General features: G+C 44.1%; 2 protein-coding genes and 1 non-coding gene across 3 annotated transcripts; 1 reads left to right on the top strand and 2 right to left on the bottom strand.

The window, feature by feature from the left end:
• Positions 1 to 10,159: 10,159 nt before the first annotated feature.
• On the top strand, positions 10,160 to 10,232 carry TRNAR-UCU. The gene has a single exon. It is a non-coding gene; the product is annotated as a tRNA-Arg (tRNA).
• A 1,212-nt stretch (positions 10,233 to 11,444) lies between these two features.
• On the bottom strand, positions 11,445 to 14,193 carry LOC119330715 (UDP-galactose transporter 1-like). The gene is made up of 5 exons (XM_037603834.1): positions 13,742 to 14,193; positions 12,869 to 13,118; positions 12,583 to 12,790; positions 12,068 to 12,299; positions 11,445 to 11,974 (listed from the first exon to the last, which is right to left on the bottom strand). The coding sequence occupies exons 1-5, from the start codon at positions 13,850 to 13,852 to the stop codon at positions 11,762 to 11,764; spliced, it is 1,014 nt and encodes a 337-aa protein (XP_037459731.1). The 5' UTR covers positions 13,853 to 14,193; the 3' UTR covers positions 11,445 to 11,761.
• A 602-nt stretch (positions 14,194 to 14,795) lies between these two features.
• Positions 14,796 to 18,440, bottom strand: LOC119330052 (PHD finger protein EHD3-like). Its single transcript, XM_037603160.1, has 6 exons — positions 18,036 to 18,440; positions 17,560 to 17,751; positions 17,053 to 17,364; positions 16,375 to 16,464; positions 16,184 to 16,231; positions 14,796 to 16,094 (listed from the first exon to the last, which is right to left on the bottom strand). The coding sequence occupies exons 1-6, from the start codon at positions 18,174 to 18,176 to the stop codon at positions 15,180 to 15,182; spliced, it is 1,698 nt and encodes a 565-aa protein (XP_037459057.1). The 5' UTR covers positions 18,177 to 18,440; the 3' UTR covers positions 14,796 to 15,179.
• Positions 18,441 to 18,993: the final 553 nt, after the last annotated feature.

The following is an 18,993-nucleotide window of genomic DNA, read 5'->3' as shown; positions in this document are numbered from 1 at the left end:
TATCATCACTTTCATCAATATCATCAGATTCAATATTTTCAATCTCTCTAGCCCTAGCAAGTTGTTCATCGAGAAAATCACTAAGTGGCATAGTAGTATCAGGCATAGAGGTAGTTTCATCATAAGTATCATGCATAGCAGAAGTGGCATCGTCAATAACATGCGACATATCAGAACGAATAGCAGAAGCAGGTGTAGGTGTCGCAAGCTTACTCATAACAGAAGGTGAATCAAGTGCAGAGCTAGATGGCAGTTCCTTGCCTCCCCTCGTAGTTGAGGGATAGATCTTGGTTTTTGGATCTCTCAAGTTCTTCATAATGACAAGCAGATATATATCCCAAGTGACTCAAAGAATAGAGCTATGCTACCCGGCAACGGTGCTAGAAAATGGTCTTGATAACCCACAAGTATAGGCGATCGCAACAGTTTTCGAGGATAGAGTATTCAACCCAAATTTATTGATTGGACACAAGGGGAGCCAAAGAATATTCTCAAGTATTAGTAGCTGAGTTGTCAATTCAACCACACCTGGAAACTTAATATCTGCAGCAAAGTGTTTAGTAGCAAAGTAATATGATAGTAGTGATAACGGTAGCAAAAGGTAACAGTAGTAAAAGCAATGTTTTTGGTATTTTGTAGTGATGATAGCAATAGCAACGGGAAAGTAAATAAGCGAAGCACAATATATGGAAAGCTTGTAGGCAATGGATCGGTGATGGAGAATTATGCCGGATGCGGTTCATCATGTAACAGTCATAACCTAGGGTGACACAGAACTAGCTCCAGTTCATTGATATAATGTAGGCATGTATTCTGAATATAGGCATACATGCTTATGGAAAAGAACTTGCATGACATCTTTTGTCCTACCCTCCCGTGGCAGTGGGGTCCTTACGGAAACTAAGGGATATTAAGGCCTCCTTTTAATAGAGAACCGGAACAAAGCATTAACACATAGTGAATACATGAACTCCTCAAACTACGGTCATCACCGGTAAGTATCCCGATTATTGTCACTTCGGGGTTAACGGATCATAACACATAATAGGTGACTATAGACTTGCAAGATAGGATCAAGAACACTCATATATTGATGAAAACATAATAGGTTCAGATCTGAAATCATGGCACTCGAGCCCTAGTGACAAGCATTAAGCATAGCAAAGTCATAGCAACATCAATCTCAAAACATAGTGGACACTAGGGATCAAACCCTAACAAAACTAACTCGATTACATGATAGATCCCATCCAACCCATCACCGTCCAGCAAGCCTACGATGGAATTACTCACGCACGGCGGCGAGCATCATGAAATTGGTGATGGAGGATGGTTGGTGATGACGATGGCGACGGATTCCCCTCTTCGGAGCCCCGAACGGACTCCATATCAGCCTTCCCGAGAGGTTTTAGGGCTTGGAGGCGGCTCCGTATCGTAAAACGTGATGGTTTCTTCTCTTTGATTTTTTTCTCATCGAAACTCAATATATGGAGGTGGAGTTGGAGTCGGAGAGGCAACAGGGGGCCCACGAGGTAGGGGGCGCGCCCCCCACCCTCGTGGCAAGATGGTGGGCCCCCTGGCCTTCATCTTTGGCAGGTATTTTTCTTATTTTCTGAAAAGTGTCTCCGTGAAGTTTCAGGTCATTCCGAGAACGTTTGCTCCTGCACATAAATAACACCATGGTAGTTCTGCTGAAAACAGCGTCAGTTCGGGTTAGTTCCATTCAAATCATGCAAGTTAGAGTCCAAAACAAGGGCAAAAGTGTTTGGAAAAGTAGATACGTTGGAGACGTATCAATTGCTAGTAGTGTTGATTACTCCTTGTAGTTGATGCTAGTTGGTTTATTCGGTGGAAGATCATATGTTTGGATCCTTAATTATAATTAATACTCCTATGATCTTGATCATGAATATGCTTTGTGAGTAGTTATGTTTGTTCCTGGGGACATGAGAGAAGTCTTGTTATAAGTAATCATGTGAATTTGGTATTCGTTCGATATTTTGATGAGATGTATGTTGTCTCTCCTCTAGTGGTGTTATGTGAATGTCGACTACATGACACTTCACCATTGTTTGGGCCTAGGGGAAGGCATTGGGAAGTAATAAGTAGATGATGGGTTGCTAGAGTGAAAGAAGCTTAAACCCTAGTTTATGTGTTGCTTCGTAAGGGGCTGATTTGGATCCATACGTTTCATGCTATGGTTAGATTTATCTTAATTCTTCTTTCGTAGTTGCGGATGCTTGTGAGAGGGGTTAATCATAAGTTGGAGGCTTGTCCAAGGAAGGGCAGCACCCAAGCACCGGTCCACCCACATATCAAATTATCAAAGTAACAAATGTGAATCATATGAGCATGATGAAAACTAACTTGAAAACAATTCTCATGTGCCCTCGGGAGCGCTTTGCTTTATATAAGAGTTCGTCCAGGCTTGTCCTTTTCTACAAAAAGGATTGGGCCACCTTACTGCATCTTGTTTACTTTTGTTACTTGTTACCCGTTATGAATTATCTTATCACACAACTATCTATTACCGATAATTTCAGTGCTTGCAGAGAATACCTTGTTGAAAACCGCTTGTCATTTTCTTGTGCTCCTCGTTGGGTTCGACACTCTTACTTATCGAAAGGACTATGATAGATCCCATATACTTGTGGGTCATCACTATGTCGTTGCATTTATATTTAGCTTCCTCATAAAATGTTCAATTTGTTATTTATAGCACATGACTAAGAACTTGTAGCGTTGTTGTAGTTAATTATAGCTTTTGATGCTTTAGAATTTGGTTGTTGTCTCAGTAGCAATTAATTCATTTGCACATTGATCTTTTTGAGAAGATATGTCATAATTAACATGTTTCTTTAGTTTTTCAAAATATGTGTTGGGTGATTTTATATGTTGCTAGAAACTCATTTCCCCTATAATTGTTACTAATCTAGTTTTAAATATTATAGGATGAACGAAAGTGTTCTTATCTGGAGTGGGTTGATCAAAAGTGGCCACAGTCTTTGAAGATGTGCCTAGCAAAGTGATGACCCACAAGTATAGGGATCAATCGTAGTCCTTTCGTAAGTAAGAGTGTCAAACCCAACAAGGAGAAGGAGGAAATGACAAGTGGTTTTCAGCAAGGTAATTTCTGCAAGCACTGAAATTGTAGGTAATAGGTAATTTGATAGCAAGATAATTTGTAATGAGAAAGTAACGCTAACGGTAAATAAAGTGCAGCAAGGTAGCCCAATCCTTTTGTGGCAAAGGACATGCCAAAACGGTTTCTTATAATAAGCAAAACGTTCTTGAGGATACACGTGAATTTCATCTAGCCACTTTCACCATATTGGTTTAATTCATGTTCGCTACTTTAATAATTTGATATGTGGGTGGACCGGTGCTTAGGTATTGTTCTTACTTGAACAAACCTCCTACTTATGATTAACCCCCTCGCAAGCATCCGCAACTACGAGAAAAGTATTAAGATAAAATCTTACCATAGCATTAAACTTTTGGATCCAAATTAGTCCCTTAAGAAGTAGCGCATAAACTAGGGTTTAAGCTTCTGTCACTCTAGCAACCCATTGTCTAATAACTACTCCACAATGCATTCCCTTGGCCTAAATATGGTGAAGTTTCATGTAGTCCATGTTCACATGAGACTACTAAGGGAATCACAACATACATATCATCAAAATATCGAACACATATCAAGTTCACATGATTACTTGCAACAAGATTTCTCCCGTGACCTCAAGAACAAAAGTAACTACTCACAAATGATAATCATGCTCAAGATCAGAGGGGTATTAAATAGCATAATGGATCTGAACATATAATCTTCCACCAAATAAACCATACAGTAATCAACTACAAGATGTAATCAACACTACTAGTCACCCACAGGTACCAATCTGAGGTTCCGGTACAAAGACTGAACACAAGAGATGAACTAGGCTTTGAGAGGAGATGGTGTTGTTGAAGATGTTGATGGAGATTGCCCTCCCCAATATGGGAGAGTTGTTGGTCATGATGATTGCACTTATTTTCCCCTCCGGGAGGGAAGTTCCCCCGGCGGAATCGCTCCGCCGGAGGGAAAAAATGCTCCTGCCCAAGTTCCGCATCGAGACAGCGGCGCTCTGTCCCAAAAGTCCTCTCCTTATTTTATCTATGTCAAAATGACTTATATACCATAAGAGGGGCACCAGAGGTGGGCCGAGGAGGGCACAACCCACCAGGGCGCGCCCAGGTGGGTTGTGCCCACCTGGTGGGGCCCCTCTGGTAGTTATTTGCTCCAATATTCATCATATTTCCAAAACAATTCTCCGTAAATTTTCAGCTCATTTGGAGATGTGCTGAATAGGTAACTCTGACATAGCTTTTTCAGGTCCAGAATTCCAGCTGCCGGCATTCTCCCACTTTGTATAAATCTTGCATATTATGAGAGAAAAAGTATTAGAATTACTCCATAAAGCATTATTATGCATAAAAACAATGTAAATAACAGTAGGAAAACATGAAGCAAAATGGACGTATCACAAAGCTGAAGGAAATATGCCCTAGAGGCAATAATAAAGTTATTATTTATTTCCTCGTATCATGATAAATGTTTATTATTCATGCTAGAATTGTATTAACCGGAAACATGATACATGTGTGAATACATAGACAAACAGATTGTCACTAGTATGCCTCTACTTGACTAGCTCGTTGATCAAAGATGGTATGTTTCCTAACCATAGACATGAGTTGTCATTTGATAAATGAGATCACATCATTAGGAGAATGATGTGATTGACTTGACCCATTTGGTCAGCTTAGCACTTGATCATTTTAGTTTACTGCTATTGCTTTCTTCATGACTTATACATGTTCCTATGACTATGAGATTATGTAACTCCCAATTACCGGAGGAACACTTTGTGTGCTACCAAATGTCACAACGTAAATGGGTGATTATAAAGGTGCTCTACAGGTGTCTCCGATGGTACTTGTTGAGTTGACGTAGATCAAGATTAGGATTTGTCACTCCGATTGTCGGAGAGGTATCTTTGGGCCAACTCGGTAATGCACATCACTATAAGCCTTGCAAGCATTGTAACTAATGAGTTAGTTGCAGGATGATGCATTACAGAACGAGTAAAGAGACTTGCCGGTAACAAGATTGAACTAGGTATTGAGATACCGGCGATCGAATCTCGGGCAAGTAACATACCGATGACAAAGGGAACAACGTATGCTGTTATGCGGTTTGACCGATAAAGATCTTTGTAGAATATGTGGGAGCCAATATGAACATCCAGGTTCCGCTATTGGTTATTGACCGGAGACGTGTCTCGGTCATGTCTACATAGTTCTCGAACCCGTAGGGTCCGCACGCTTAAAGTTCGGTGACGATCGGTATTATGAGTTTTTGTGTTTTGATGTACCGAAGGCAGTTCGGAGTCCCGGATATGATCACGGACATGACGAGGAGTCTCAAAATGGTCGAGACGTAAAGATCGATATATTGGACGACTATATTCGGACACCGGAAGTGTTCCGGGTAATTTTGGAGGAAACCGGAGTGCCGGAGGGTTACCGGAACCCCCCGGGAGAAATAATGGGCCTTATGGGCCTTAGTGGAGAGAGAGAGAGAGGGTTGGCCTAGGGCAGGCCGCGCGCCCCTCCTCCTCTGGTCCGAATTGGACTAGGAGAGGGGGGCGGCGCCCCTCTTTCGTTCTCCCTCTCCCCCTTCCTCTCCCCCTCCTAGTAGGAGTAGGAAAGAGGAGGGTCCTACTCCTACTAGGAGGAGGAATCCTCCTCCTGGCATGCCATAGAGGGTCGGCCAACCTCCCCCCTTTCTCCTTTATATACGGGGGCAGGGGGCACCTCTAGACACACAAGTTGATCATTGATCCCTTGGTCGTGTGTGGTGCCCCCCTCCACCATAATCCACCTCGATCATATCGTAGCGGTGCTTAGGCGAAGCCCTGCATCGGTAGCAACATCATCACCGTCAACACGCCGTGGTGCTGACGGGACTCTCCCATGAAGCTCTGCTGGATCGGAGTTCGTGGGACATCATCGAGTTGAACGTGTGCTGAACTCGGAGGTGTCATGCGTTCGGTACTTGCATCGGTCGAATCGTGAAGACGTTCGACTACATCAACCGCGTTCTCATAACGCTTCCGCTTACGGTCTACTAGGGTACGTGGACGATAGTCTTCCCTCTCGTTGCTATGCATCACCATGATCTTGCGTGTGCATAGAATTTTTTTTGAAATTGCTACGTTCCCCAACAAAAGCTCTGGAGCATGTATGAGAAAGAGAACAGAGATAGGCTTAGAGAAAGTGTTGTCAACGCTGAAGAATATTTCAAGATGCAGAAATAAAGAGGAAGATGAAGAATGAGCTCAGATTTTTTAAATTGGACTTTGCTAAGATGGTGTTGGCGAATGAGGAGACACTTTTCCAGTTGGTCAGTGCAAAACAGGTTCTTACTGAACTGAAAGCAGAGGTGGATAAGACGAGCCTGACTGATCTTGATTAGGGAAATGAATATATTATTCTAATATTGTTCTTATGAAGATGAACTAGTTATATGATGTATTGTGTTGTTTTCAGGTAGCTATCGTATTGTGATGTTAAAATATATTTATGCGGCTCATATGAAATTGGCAAACAGATGTTCGATATGAAATGTGAATTTGCATAAAAATTATTAATTGTAAACTAATAAACCTGCTAAATGGGTCATGGAACTTTGTAAACGGTTCTAGCAGTAAAAGCGGCTGTGATGGATAGCTCAATGTCATACAATTTTTTTCATCAAATCGACAAATCGTGTGTGATGTAGTTGAATAAAAGCAAACGGTTACACCTATCATACACGAGGCTATATATAAAACTGTGTGGGGTGTATATACGAACAGAAACACTTTTTCTCGGCTAACTATGTGGGATGTACATACGAACAAAAACGTACTTCTTGGATTGACTGTGTGGGATGTACATAAGAACGGAAACGTATTCCTTGAAATGACTGTATGGAATGTACATACAAACGGAAATGTTTCTCTGGGACTGGCTCTGTGGGATATACTTACGACCGAAACCAATTGGGCATGTATAATTGTATTTGATCCCTCATCGTTGCACACGATCTCATTTTGCCCAGCGTGTGTGACCGGAGGGCCTATCCCGACGATTTTTGGATCATGTGGGAAGAACCCCCTATCACACACACTCACTTGACGACGGTTCAGAATGATGTCGCGGAAAGGCGTAAAAACGGTTTGTATAGCAGCTCGTTGTACTAGTGAAAGTGTCGATAATTTCGATTGGCGTTTCGAAAGGATAATGCAGGTTAGGGGCCTCTCATCCATACACCTTTATAGAGTGTTGGAGAGCTTCGCAAGACCAATCTAGCTTGGGGAACTAATCTTGCACTAGTGGAGAAATGACTAGCCATAATTTTTGTTGGTGGCGCGCCATTTCCCAACAATGCGGGAACTAATATTTTTCAAATAGTTGTGGCGTAGCTATATTTGGTATGACATTGATATGACCTTAGTACTGGCGTTGTATTGTTTCGTCACGCCATAGATATTTGCTGAGTTTTTTTTCTTCTATTAACTACAATTTATTATGGCATGGCCCATTAGGCCCACGCCAGCACTATTCCATCTTCTAACTACCCTATCTAGACAAAAAAAGCCTAAGTATGATTCACCCCATCGTCTTTTTCACTTCGTCCCCCTCTCGACCTGCATGCCGCCACCACATCCCGATCGCAGCACTTGTTGCCGCCGGACCAGCGCGACCGACGCCACCTTCGGGTGAGGAGGTGAGTGATACGTCTCCAACGTATCTACTTTTCCTAACGCTTCCTCTTGTTTTGGACTCTAATTTGATTGAATGAAACTAACCCCGGACTGACGTTGTTTTCAGCAGAACTATCATGGTGCTGTTTTTGTGCAGAAATAAAAGTTCTCGGAATGGAATGAAACTTTGCGAGGAATTTTTATACAATAAATAAGAATTTCTGGAGCCAAGACCTATCGGAGAGGGGCACCTGGGTGGGCACGACCCACCAGGGCGCGCCCCCTCTCCTGGCGCTCCCAGGTGGGTTGTCCCCATCTGGTGGCCCCGCAGACCCTGAAACCAACGCTATAAAATCCTATTTTTCCAGAAAAAAATCAGGGAGAAAGAATTATCGTGATCCACGAGACGGAGCCGCCGTCACCTCCCGTTCTTCATCGGGAGGCCAGATCTGGAGTCCGTTTGGGGCTCCGGGGAGGGGGATCTTCGTTCTTCATCATCACCAACCCTTCTCCATCGCCCATTCCATTATCCCCACCGGGATTGAGTAATTGCTTCGTAGGCTTGTTGGTTGGTGAGGAGTTGGATGAGATTATCATGTAATCGAGTTAGTTTTGTTAGGGCTTGATCCCTAGTATCCACTATGTTCTAAGATTGATGTTGCTATGACTTTGCCATGCTTAATGCTTGTCACTTTGGGCCCGGGTGCCATGATTTTAGATCTGAACCGTTTATGTTATCACCATTATATCCATGTTCTAGATCCGATCTTGCAAGTTATAGTCACCTACTACGTGTTATGATCCGGCAACCCCGGAGTGACAATAGCCGGGACCACTCCCGGTGATGACCGTAGTTTGAGGAGTTCATCTATTCACTATGTGTTAATGCTTTGTTCCGGTTCTCTATTAAAAGGAGGCCTTAATATCTTTTAGTTTTCAATATGGACTCCGCTGCCACAGGAGGGTAGGACAAAATATGCCATGTAAGTTTTTTCCATATGCACGTATGACTATTTACGGAATACACGCCTACATTATACTGATGAACTGGAGCTAGTGCCGTATCGCCCTAGGTTATAACTGTCTCATGATGAATATCATCCAGCAAGTCACCGATCCAATGCCTACGAATTTATCTTATATTGTTCTTGCTAAGTTACTACTGCTATCATCACGGTTACACTTGCTATAAAATTACTGTTATCACTGTTACCGTTGACGTTGCTGCTATCACTACCATCAAAACTATCATATTACTTTGCTACTGATTACTTGTTGCAGATAATTAATCTCCAGGTGTGGTTGAATTGACAACTCAGCTGCTAATACCTTTAAATATTATTTGGCGCCCTTTGTGTCGAATCTATAAATTTGGGTTGAATACTTTACCCTCGAAAACGGTTGCGATCTTCTATACTTGTGGGTTATCAGTGAGATCACCCCCCCCCCTCCCCTAGCGTCTTCCTCGTCGGAGGACACCATGGAATCCATGGTATCCGTGGATTTTTTTTGTGTATAAAATTATTACTGTAGAATTATATTTGCTAAGGTCACACGAAGGTGTCACTCATCCGTTCGTTGCGAAAGCTTTGGCATTGTAGGATGACGTTATATTTGCTAAGTTTCGAGGCTACCCGCATGTGATAATGGAGATACATTGACATTACCTGGTCTATCAATGCACTTCTCGTTGTAGCTCCCTGTTGGTTGTGGCGATGATTCTTTTAGAAGTCGGAGAGCCTGTTCCATCATTTTGAACTTTTGTATTTCAACATGTAATTAAACAGATTAGCCAAATCAGCCATCTCCTTTTTTTGTTGAATCAAGCTCTCTGAATTCCCCACAAAAAATAAGTCTTAGCTAGAACAAGGATATCAATTATGTTCACCCGAACATGGAATAAATTTAGAGTAATGTCCAGTTCTTCTGACAGCTTATGGCATAAGGTACCCACTTCCCAACTTATCTTATTACAGAAGTCACCAAAGCCCCCCAAAAAATTGAGGGTGGCTTTCAAAATAAGTTGAGAAGGGGACAACTTATTTTGGCAGCCACCAAATAAATTGGACTTAAATAGAGTAGGATAATGGATACTTTGTCACATAACATGTAAAAAAGAATCATACACATCCGCATATAATTTAAATGAACTAGCCCTGTAAGTGCAAAAGACACATGATACAAAACCAGCCTGAGCACTACATCATCATATAGTCATATAGTATTATTAATCTGAAAAACTTCCCCCGCAAAAAAAAACTGTAAAACTTATAAGAGCTCTTGGCGACCAAAGAATCCGGAGGCTTCAAACTTCCAAGGCGTTCAAATCCCTATGTCAAATAAATAAGCTTGAAAAAGTGCAACACAAAGCGCTCGTGGCCTAATGGATAAGGCATTTGACTTCTAATCAAAGGATTGTGGGTTCGAGTCCCACCGAGCGTGACTAATTTTTGCTGTTTCTGTTTAATTTCCCCCCTTATCCACACTTATCCATTTCTTTCGTACAAATACGACACAGCAAAGCTGAGTTTCCCGATGCTGAGTTTACACTAAATCAAAGAGACATTGTTTACCAGCAAAGCTGAGTTTCCCATTTCTTTCGTAAAATAAAAAGCAAAGCTGAGTTTACACTAAATCCATGAATCGGCAAAGAGACATTGTTCACCAGCAAAAATAAAAATAAAAAATAGACATTTGTTAGTGCTCATTATGGATGATGGCTCAGGCGCTCGAAAATTCCCGGGCTGTTTGCGAGGCGACATCTTGAGGATCCTCTGCTTATACTAGAGATAACATGTTGTAAGCGAAATTGGGCTAGGTCCCATTTGTGTTCCCTATGTAAAAATGTTGAAACTGGGAGACCATTGTTTTTCATGTCCAGTTTCTACGGGTGGTTCGGGGATCTGTTGGTGTTGTGCCAAATACTAGTAGTTGTTGTCTTTCTTCTCTGCTAAACTTCTTATTGGCTTCATGTTTTCCTCCCGGTGGGGATCGTTTGTTCATGCTGGGCATTTCTGCTATATGCTGGGCTCCGTGGTCCGTGGAACACAAGAAACATGGATTACCTTTGATCATCATGTTATGTCTTCTCTTAGGTAGTGTTCTGTGCTTGTTCCTCTGCTGATCTGTAAGAACTTGTTATTTTTGTTTTTAATGTTAAGGTGATAAATTTGTCGGTGCTGGTTGTTTGTCGTGGCTTGTTTTTGGTTCTCTCTCTATATACATTTTCCTCTTCTTTCTTTGTGTGCTATATGTTGCGAATATCCATTTCTAAGCCTAGGCTCATCTGCACCCGGTGAAGAGAAAATTCGAAAACAAAATTGCATGGAAGATAATTTGATGCGTGAGGTGCGCTTCAAATTTCAGATTATTTGAAGTTCAGGCAGAAACGATACAACACCAGTGTTTTTTTTTTGAATTTTCTGTTCATCGCGGATGTAGCTGAGCCTGGGCAGCGAATCGCCTCGTCCTACATGTTTCAGCTGTGGTGTTGTATCGTCTTCTTTTTTTTCAATAAATTTGAAAATGGTTGGTGTTGTATCGTCTTCTGTTTTTGCAGTGATGAATATATTTGAAAATGGTTCAGGCCCGCTGTTGCCTGCCATGGTCACCGTCAACAACAAAAAAAAACACTTCGGAGGAAACAAAAAATTGTGCCCAAATTTCAACAGCAGTCTATTAGCGTCAGTAGTCAGATGCTACTACAAGCAGCATCCTGAACAATTTATACTAGCACAAGAAAGTATTTGTCCAGCAGCACAGGCCAAAAAATGTCTGATCAGTTCCACGAAGAACAAACCGTGTGCAGCAACTGACATGAAACAACAGCGAAATTAAGTCGGGTGGATCAAGTACAGCATCGTTACCAACACCAAAATATGTATCCTACGAAACTTTGCTCTTTCTAACCCCAAATGCTGTGTGTTCATTATTATTCCTATGATTGTCAAGAGCGCCTATATGTCCTGCTGCTAGATCTTCTCTTGCTTTTCGCCTACAAGGGGGAGCATCTCCAACCGGCTTCTCGGGGTGCGCGGGCTTGGGGAGGCGGCCTGCTGGGAGATCAAATGCCTCACATAGCCGTAGAAGGTGCAGCCGACGAGCGTGATCCCACACCCCACGGCGTTCATGGCGGAGATCGGGTTCCGGAAGATCATCCAGGAGATCAGTACCGCGACAGCCACCTACAAACCGATCATGGTACCAGTTTGTCAGTGCCAAACTTGGACTGGGGAAGCAGAACAAAGCGGAATAGAGCCTCACACTCTTACTCTCACCTTGAGATTGCCGGCTACATTGAAGGTCACCGCTGTCGTTGAATGGATAACATAGAAGATGGAGAAGTTCAGGCAGAAGGCGAGAACTCCCGAGGTGATTATGATGACCAGTGCAGGGACGGTTGACTCGTATGTGTACAGCCAGTTGATTACGCCGCTCCCTTCGAGTACGATCGCTGGTATCGATAGTATCATGGTGGCAAAGGGTGCCATGTAGTACACTGTGTTAATGCTGCAGAGAAGAAAAAGAACAGCAAATCACCTCACTAGAAGGAAAATGTGCAAGATCGTACTTGATTGCGGTACTATAAAAATAGCAAGAGATTCTACATAATAATAATGATGACAGCAGCGGTATTTATTCCATTATCTATGATAATCTCTGATGACAATTACTATGAAACATCACATGACAACAGCCACCCTTCCCCTACACCTTAAATTCTTTGTTGTAAAACTGAGACAGATTGGTATGTAATCATTTCTTCTGTAAACTGATCAGATCAACTGTTTACCTGTCAAATTTGTATCCATGGAGCAGGGATTCTGCCAAGATGGTCTTTGTAGATGTGGCAAGGCAGCCAACCATGGCAGCGCAAAAACCAAACATATTGAAGCTTAGTTCAGTTACTGAAGTTAAGAGGATTCCACCCACAATTGGAATCAAAGAAGCCCATATGCGCCACTCAAAATATTTCCTCCAGACCAACCACTGCAGAATAACTGTTCTTCAATGAATCAGAATATGCGACAGCAGTCGTGAAAAGGGCATGTTGAATGGAGAGCAAGAAATGGGAGAACCTGTTGTTGCAGGAGTGAAGGATTTTATGGTCTGCATGAAAGAGACCGGGATGTACCGCAGGCTGATATTTCCCAACACTATGTTTATGCAGAACACAAATGACATGGGGAATATCCTTTTCCAGCGATCCTCGGGGGCGACCTCGATGAGTGGTTTTACTTTGAGCACTTTGATTGCGATATAGGCTCCAATAGAAGAGCATATGAAGTGGACACACGACACGGTCAGAGGGAATTTGAACTCCAGTTTCTGCATCGAAGAAAAACTTCAAATCATCGAGAGCAAGGAGCAGATAATTTCTTTATTAACGAGGATAATTTCTTTATTAACGAGGATAGTGCCAGTGCCAGCAGCAGGATGTTGTATATTTCTAGTCCAAGAAATCAGACTTGTACTTGACAACTGAATGCAAACATAAAATAAGCCCCCAAACAAAGATGGTGGAAGAAGCCCAGGGGGAATATTCATCCATATGTCACTGGAGGTGAAATATGTTTAGATTCATCTTGTTGTCAAACATATCAGTACAAAAAAAACTCTGAATGAAGCCTGAAACCTGGCATGTTGGTTTTTTAGATCATCAGGGCATGTTGGTTTACCCTCTAGTTTAACTCTGAATAAACTAGCAATCAAACACATGAACGAAAGGAAGGACTTGAGGTTTTGTTTCTCCTCCTAAAAGTTCTTTTTTTACCATTGGCAAGGAAACCTAATCCGATAACTCCTTTTTTTTTACATTCGTGGCATGATAAATCACTAGCTAATCTGCACCTGAAGGCACGGATCAACCCATCAAAACACGAGGAGGCGCACATGAGGATGAGGAGGAAATAAAAGGTAAATAAAAAAGGGGGATGGAGAAGAGTTGGGACCTGGAAGATCCACTTGTTGATGATGATGACGGTGACGTTGAAGCCCCACCATTGGAGGATGGCGAGCACCGCCCGGACCGTCGCCACGTTCCCCATCTTCCCATCCTCCATCGCGCCTCTTCCGAAAGAAGATGAAGAAGAAGGCCAAGGCCCAGGGAAGAAACCGAAACCGGCCGGCGTTCCGGAACAAATTAATCAATAATCAATTAATCCATCGAAAACTCCTCTCCGGACGACCCATTCTATAAGGCATCGGCGGTTCTTCTAGAAGGTTCTAGAAAGCCGAGAACTTGAGGCGGCGCCGTCGATCTCTTGAGAAGAGAAGGAAAGACACGAGATATGGGAGAAAGAAGAGAAGAGGGTACACAGGCCAGGATTGGTCCTGGTTTTAGGTTGAGAGCTCGGTTTGTGTGAAGGAGGGAGAGGAGAGGCTCTTCCCTGTCATCATGGAACGCGTTACTGCTTTCCTTACCTTCACGTCATGCTTCTATCCTGGCCTGGACACGTGGCATGCGAGATAATGACAGACGATTGCAAACGAGATTCGCCACTGCAATTAGCAAACAATTTAACTCCTAGGATTTGCCGCTCCGAATCTCCTGTCAAACCCTGCAGTAGCAGTACAATGCAATGGGCTTTAGAGTAGGCGTTTGTAAAACTATAAAATTGTGTTTTCTTAAGCACCGATGCGTATTTTATAGCATAGACCTATTGCTTATATACTCCCTCCGTTTCTAAATACAAGTCTTTTTAGAAATTTCACTATAAAGACTACATTCGGATATATTGGACGTCTTTTAGAGTATAGGTTCACTCATTTTGCCCCGTATGTAGTCTAGAGTGGAATCTCTTAAAAGACCTATATTTAAGAACAGAGGGAGTATATAATTATAATGTAAGGGTACGTTTTCGCAAACAACTCTCTAAGCACATTGCATTGTACTCTTACATTATAAGGTCCCAACAAATAAGTTTACCCATGCAAAAAGAAAAACCAGTTTGCAAAAATAGGGTTCCTAGGTGTGACAAAATAACACAAAAATAGAGTTAGTTATAACCAAACAACAGCAATGAATAGAGATTGACAAGGTCGTATCATTCGTTCCTTACAAGAGTTACAATGGAACAACTGGCACTAAGTAAGTAAAAACACAACAAATCAAGTGATGTTTCGTGCAAATAATAATAATACAGCCTACATAAAAGAAGCGTTCCATCAGGCGAGACTTTCTAAGTGTCAACTACACAACTGACTGGCTCTGATTCAACTATTCAAGCCAGTGTATATATCATATATGGCCCTCCAAAGAGGGCCAAAGAATAATCATCGTCCCTTCCTTTTCCTTTACCCAGCAAAGCTTGGCCAAGCAACATCTTTGCAAAACGCTGCTCTGCTTATTACTCCCCTCTTGGCCAAGCAATAGCATCATCAACTAGGCTAAGCGTCGTCCGACTGGCTCGCACGCTTGGCGCTTATATGTTGTTGTTTCTTCAGGATCGACTTCTCGTACCTCTGCATCCCCTCCCTTGCCCGCCGCACGCTGCACAGCGGGCAGTACCAGTGGCCCTTGGGGACGCAGGTGTGCTTGGGCGTCATGCAGTACACGTGGTAGGCCTCGTCGCAGCCGTCGCACAGGGTGATCTCCTCGTCGTCCTTGTTCTTGAAGCAGCCCCTGCAGAGGCAGGAGGGGCAGTACCAGCACTCCAGATTCTTCTGCTTCTCCAGCGCGATCTGGCTCGTCCTCAGGCACCGGATGTGGTAGAACTTGTAGGGGCAGTAAGGGTGGCCACACACCAGGAACTGCTTGTCGTCGTCCTCGCACGTGCCACAGTGCTTGCACAGCTTCGACAGGGCGGTCGTGTACAGGTCCGGCTCATTCTCTTCCTCCACACTCGGCACCGAGCTCCCTTCTCTTTCGTCGGCTGCCTCGATTCCGCTGGCAACTTCAGGTGGTTCTATCTTCTTGACGACCTCAAGCTTGTCACACAGAGGACAATCACCATGCAGGCTGTCATGAACATTCTTCTTGGCGCCTGCAGACTTTCCCTTTCCCTTTCCCTTTCCCTTATTGCTGCTGCAGGCAGGACAGTGCCAGTTGTCCGGGATTTGTTTCATAGCAGGATGGAGTCGCTTCACACATTCAAAGTGGTATGTCGTGTCGCATCCATCACATATAAGGCTTTTTTCTTCTTCTGCACTGGTTCCACATTGTTTGCAAGTGCAAGTTCGACCAAGTCCACATGTCCCAGATCGCTTTGGTATTGTAGAATGACCGGAATCACATGGGGAGAACTGTGTGGTCGTATTTGAATCCTTCGGGATTTTCTCGACAAAACCACCCAGACTTGTTTCCTAATGAAATATGCAATCAGTAAAAATTATTAGCTGGATGTAACCATTTTAAAAGTGGCCAGCAAACTGTCCACAAACACACCAATTACCTCTATCCTGTGCTCAGCAGCAACCTCTACTTCAGAAACTCCAGAAGCCTGTAAAGATTATATCATAAGTGTTGCTCAGCAGCAGCATAAAGAGGAATTATAGCAACAAGTTAAGCATCAACAGCAGCTTGAGGTACAGTTGTCCGGAAATACATGTCTCTTAAGTATGGGGGTAAAAACTGCAAACTTACTTGCTTCTGATAGGAAGCTCGTGAAATGATTGGAAGATTGCTGGCTAGACTTGTCATCTCTCGGCCAACTTGTTCAAACTTCTCCCATATCTATATCATGCACAAATATACATACATATTAAAGTATTATTTGCCTGAATGTTTCATGGAATACTTATAGCAAGCAAAAAAAGAGATGAAAAGGAGAAAAGACAAAAAATAAGAAGAGCAGCACACATCTTCTGAGAGGCGTGGGAGGTGGAGCGCTACCGTCTACACAGCTCACCAAATCTAACCATTAGTTGATCTTACCCCAACACATTACAGTTGTTTTTCGCTATCTGTCCATTTTAGTAACGGAAGGAGGAAAATAAAACTTCCTCACTTGGATTAATACTCCAGCATTGAACTGTGCATGCAGAAGAATTATTCGACAATTTTGGTTTACGTGTGCTCACAGATGCCACGGTGAAAATACAGGGACCATTTGAGACACTACAGTGCATAAAAGGCCTACTCTAGGCTGCCAAGCAGAAGTGATGCTGGCGTGTCTCTATTTGATATCATAAAACACAGTAATAATCATAGTAAAAGAAGGCGCGACTAGGCTCTAGGCGATAGCAAAACGCCTAGCACTGAATTGTGGTAATAATCAAGAACACGGCTACTTTTTCCAATGAATGAATGAGAAATAGCTACCTGCTGGATGTGGTCGTTGAACAGAGCCGGGTTCCGTGCATAGTTTCCATTTCTCATGTTGGCGTCAATTTTCCCCAAATCAATGACCTCATGAACCTTACTCACATGGAAAGTTCCAACTAGCAAATCACACAACATGGCAAACTTCTCTGAGACAAAAATGTCAAGGAGAGCATTATTGCACATTGCTGTGTTGGCATCCAATGATGCTGCAATCGCATCTTTTAATGCAATAGAGGAGCTAATCTCTTTAGCACCTGCTACTCCAGCAGGATGCTCTTCTGACGCTCCTTGGCCTTTATTTAGGTTGCCCTGGAAATCACAGACAAATTCACTATCAGGGGAAATTCCTATCATAGACATTATACACAAGATTGCTTCTGTTATGAGATACTCCCTCCGTTCCAAAATAGATGACTCAACTTTATACTAAAGTTAGTACAAAATTGAGTCATCTATTTTGGAATGGAGGGAGTATATGTTCTGAACAAGAGCATTATTACTGACTTTTTGCACTGATCGACAGCAATTGTATCTGAGCGCATCTTGTATGCAGCACTGAATCCCTCCACCCTTATTTACACCTGGGGATTGCAGGAAGCCCTCCAACGTGTTCCTCCAAGTAATCCAATGTCTGGGCAGGATCTGGTGGCCATCTTGGCCAGAAGTACCGCTACAGGGGACGGTGGTGGCACAAGGCTGCACACAGAGCAAGCAAAGGAAAAGCACTGAGCATAGTTTTCAGTTATGCAGAACATCTGCAGAGGAAAAGATATTTCGTTTATTGGGTACAGAATTGCTGGGCGGCGGCAAGATTCATGGCATTGGAAGAACCTAGTTGCAAATCTAGGCGCTTCAAAATGAAATCTTGGGCGGCTGGTGGCGCCAGAGAGCAAAGACGGCCAGATATTCCAACTGCAACAGCAACAAGGGGAGGGGGGAAGAAGAAAGAAGACGAGCAGGCTAGGGATTGCAATGCTTACCGCTCCGGGGTCGGAGCTGGCGCCGCGGGTGGCCGTGCGGCGGCGCTTGTAGGTGACGAGAACCTCGGACGACGGCTGCTCCCCCGGGGCAGGGCGCTTGGGCGGGGCCGGCGGCGGGGCGGCGCCGTCCTGGGAGGTCATCTTCCGGCACGGCGGCCGCAGCACATGCCCAGCGCAGAGCGAGCCCGTGGCCGGAACCGGGAGCGAAGCCTCGGAGGGGGTGAGAGGGGACGAAGGCAGCGTGGGGGCGAGTTTCTAGGGTTTCGGGGGGTCGTTGCGGAGGAGGATTTGGGTTGGGATCTCCCGGTGAGGGGAGGGGAGGGGGGCAGCGGAGCAGAGAGGAGCGGGACAAGGTGGGAGATGAGTTTTTGGAAGAGGAAAAACGGAAAAGGGAAAGCCAGACGGACGGACTGTTGGGCCTTCTGTCTGGGTGACGGACGGACGGCTATCTGTATGGTCCACCAAACAGCTTTGGACATATGCAATTCGGCACGGTCTCTCTAATTTGTATCCCCTCCGGTGCCGGTGTGGGCTGCATCCCCTCGGAGGTGGATGGCGGTGCGGGGGGCAGAGATCGGAGGTGGCCGGCGGTGGGACGGAGTGTAGTGCGACTGCAAAGGAGCAAGGGGTGACGATGGAGGTCTTGGATGGTCAGTGGGGTGAAGAGGAGCGGGCGATGGTCCGCGGGAAGGAGTAAGGGCAAAGGAAAAGGAGGACCAGCAGTCAATGGAGGGGCTCCTGGGTTGGGTAGGGTCGTCGCCACGGGAGGCGGCTGGCGTATGAGTAGCGGTGGAGGAGAGGCGGCGACCGGTGGAAGAGACGCGGAGCAAGGTCGCTCGCGACTGAAGAGGGCGACGGCCGCCTAGCGGTGGAGGAGAGACTCACGGTGGCAGTAAGGACTGCTCCGGCGGTGGCGTGCTCGTCCAAGAAAGAGAGGGGATTCGAGCCAAAAAAAGGC

The sequence above is a fragment of the Triticum dicoccoides genome, chromosome 7A (assembly GCF_002162155.2).
Source record: "Triticum dicoccoides isolate Atlit2015 ecotype Zavitan chromosome 7A, WEW_v2.0, whole genome shotgun sequence".
Classification (NCBI taxonomy): domain Eukaryota; kingdom Viridiplantae; phylum Streptophyta; class Magnoliopsida; order Poales; family Poaceae; genus Triticum; species Triticum dicoccoides.
Note: the sequence above shows the minus strand (reverse complement) of the source record. Positions and strands in the feature narration are given on the sequence as shown.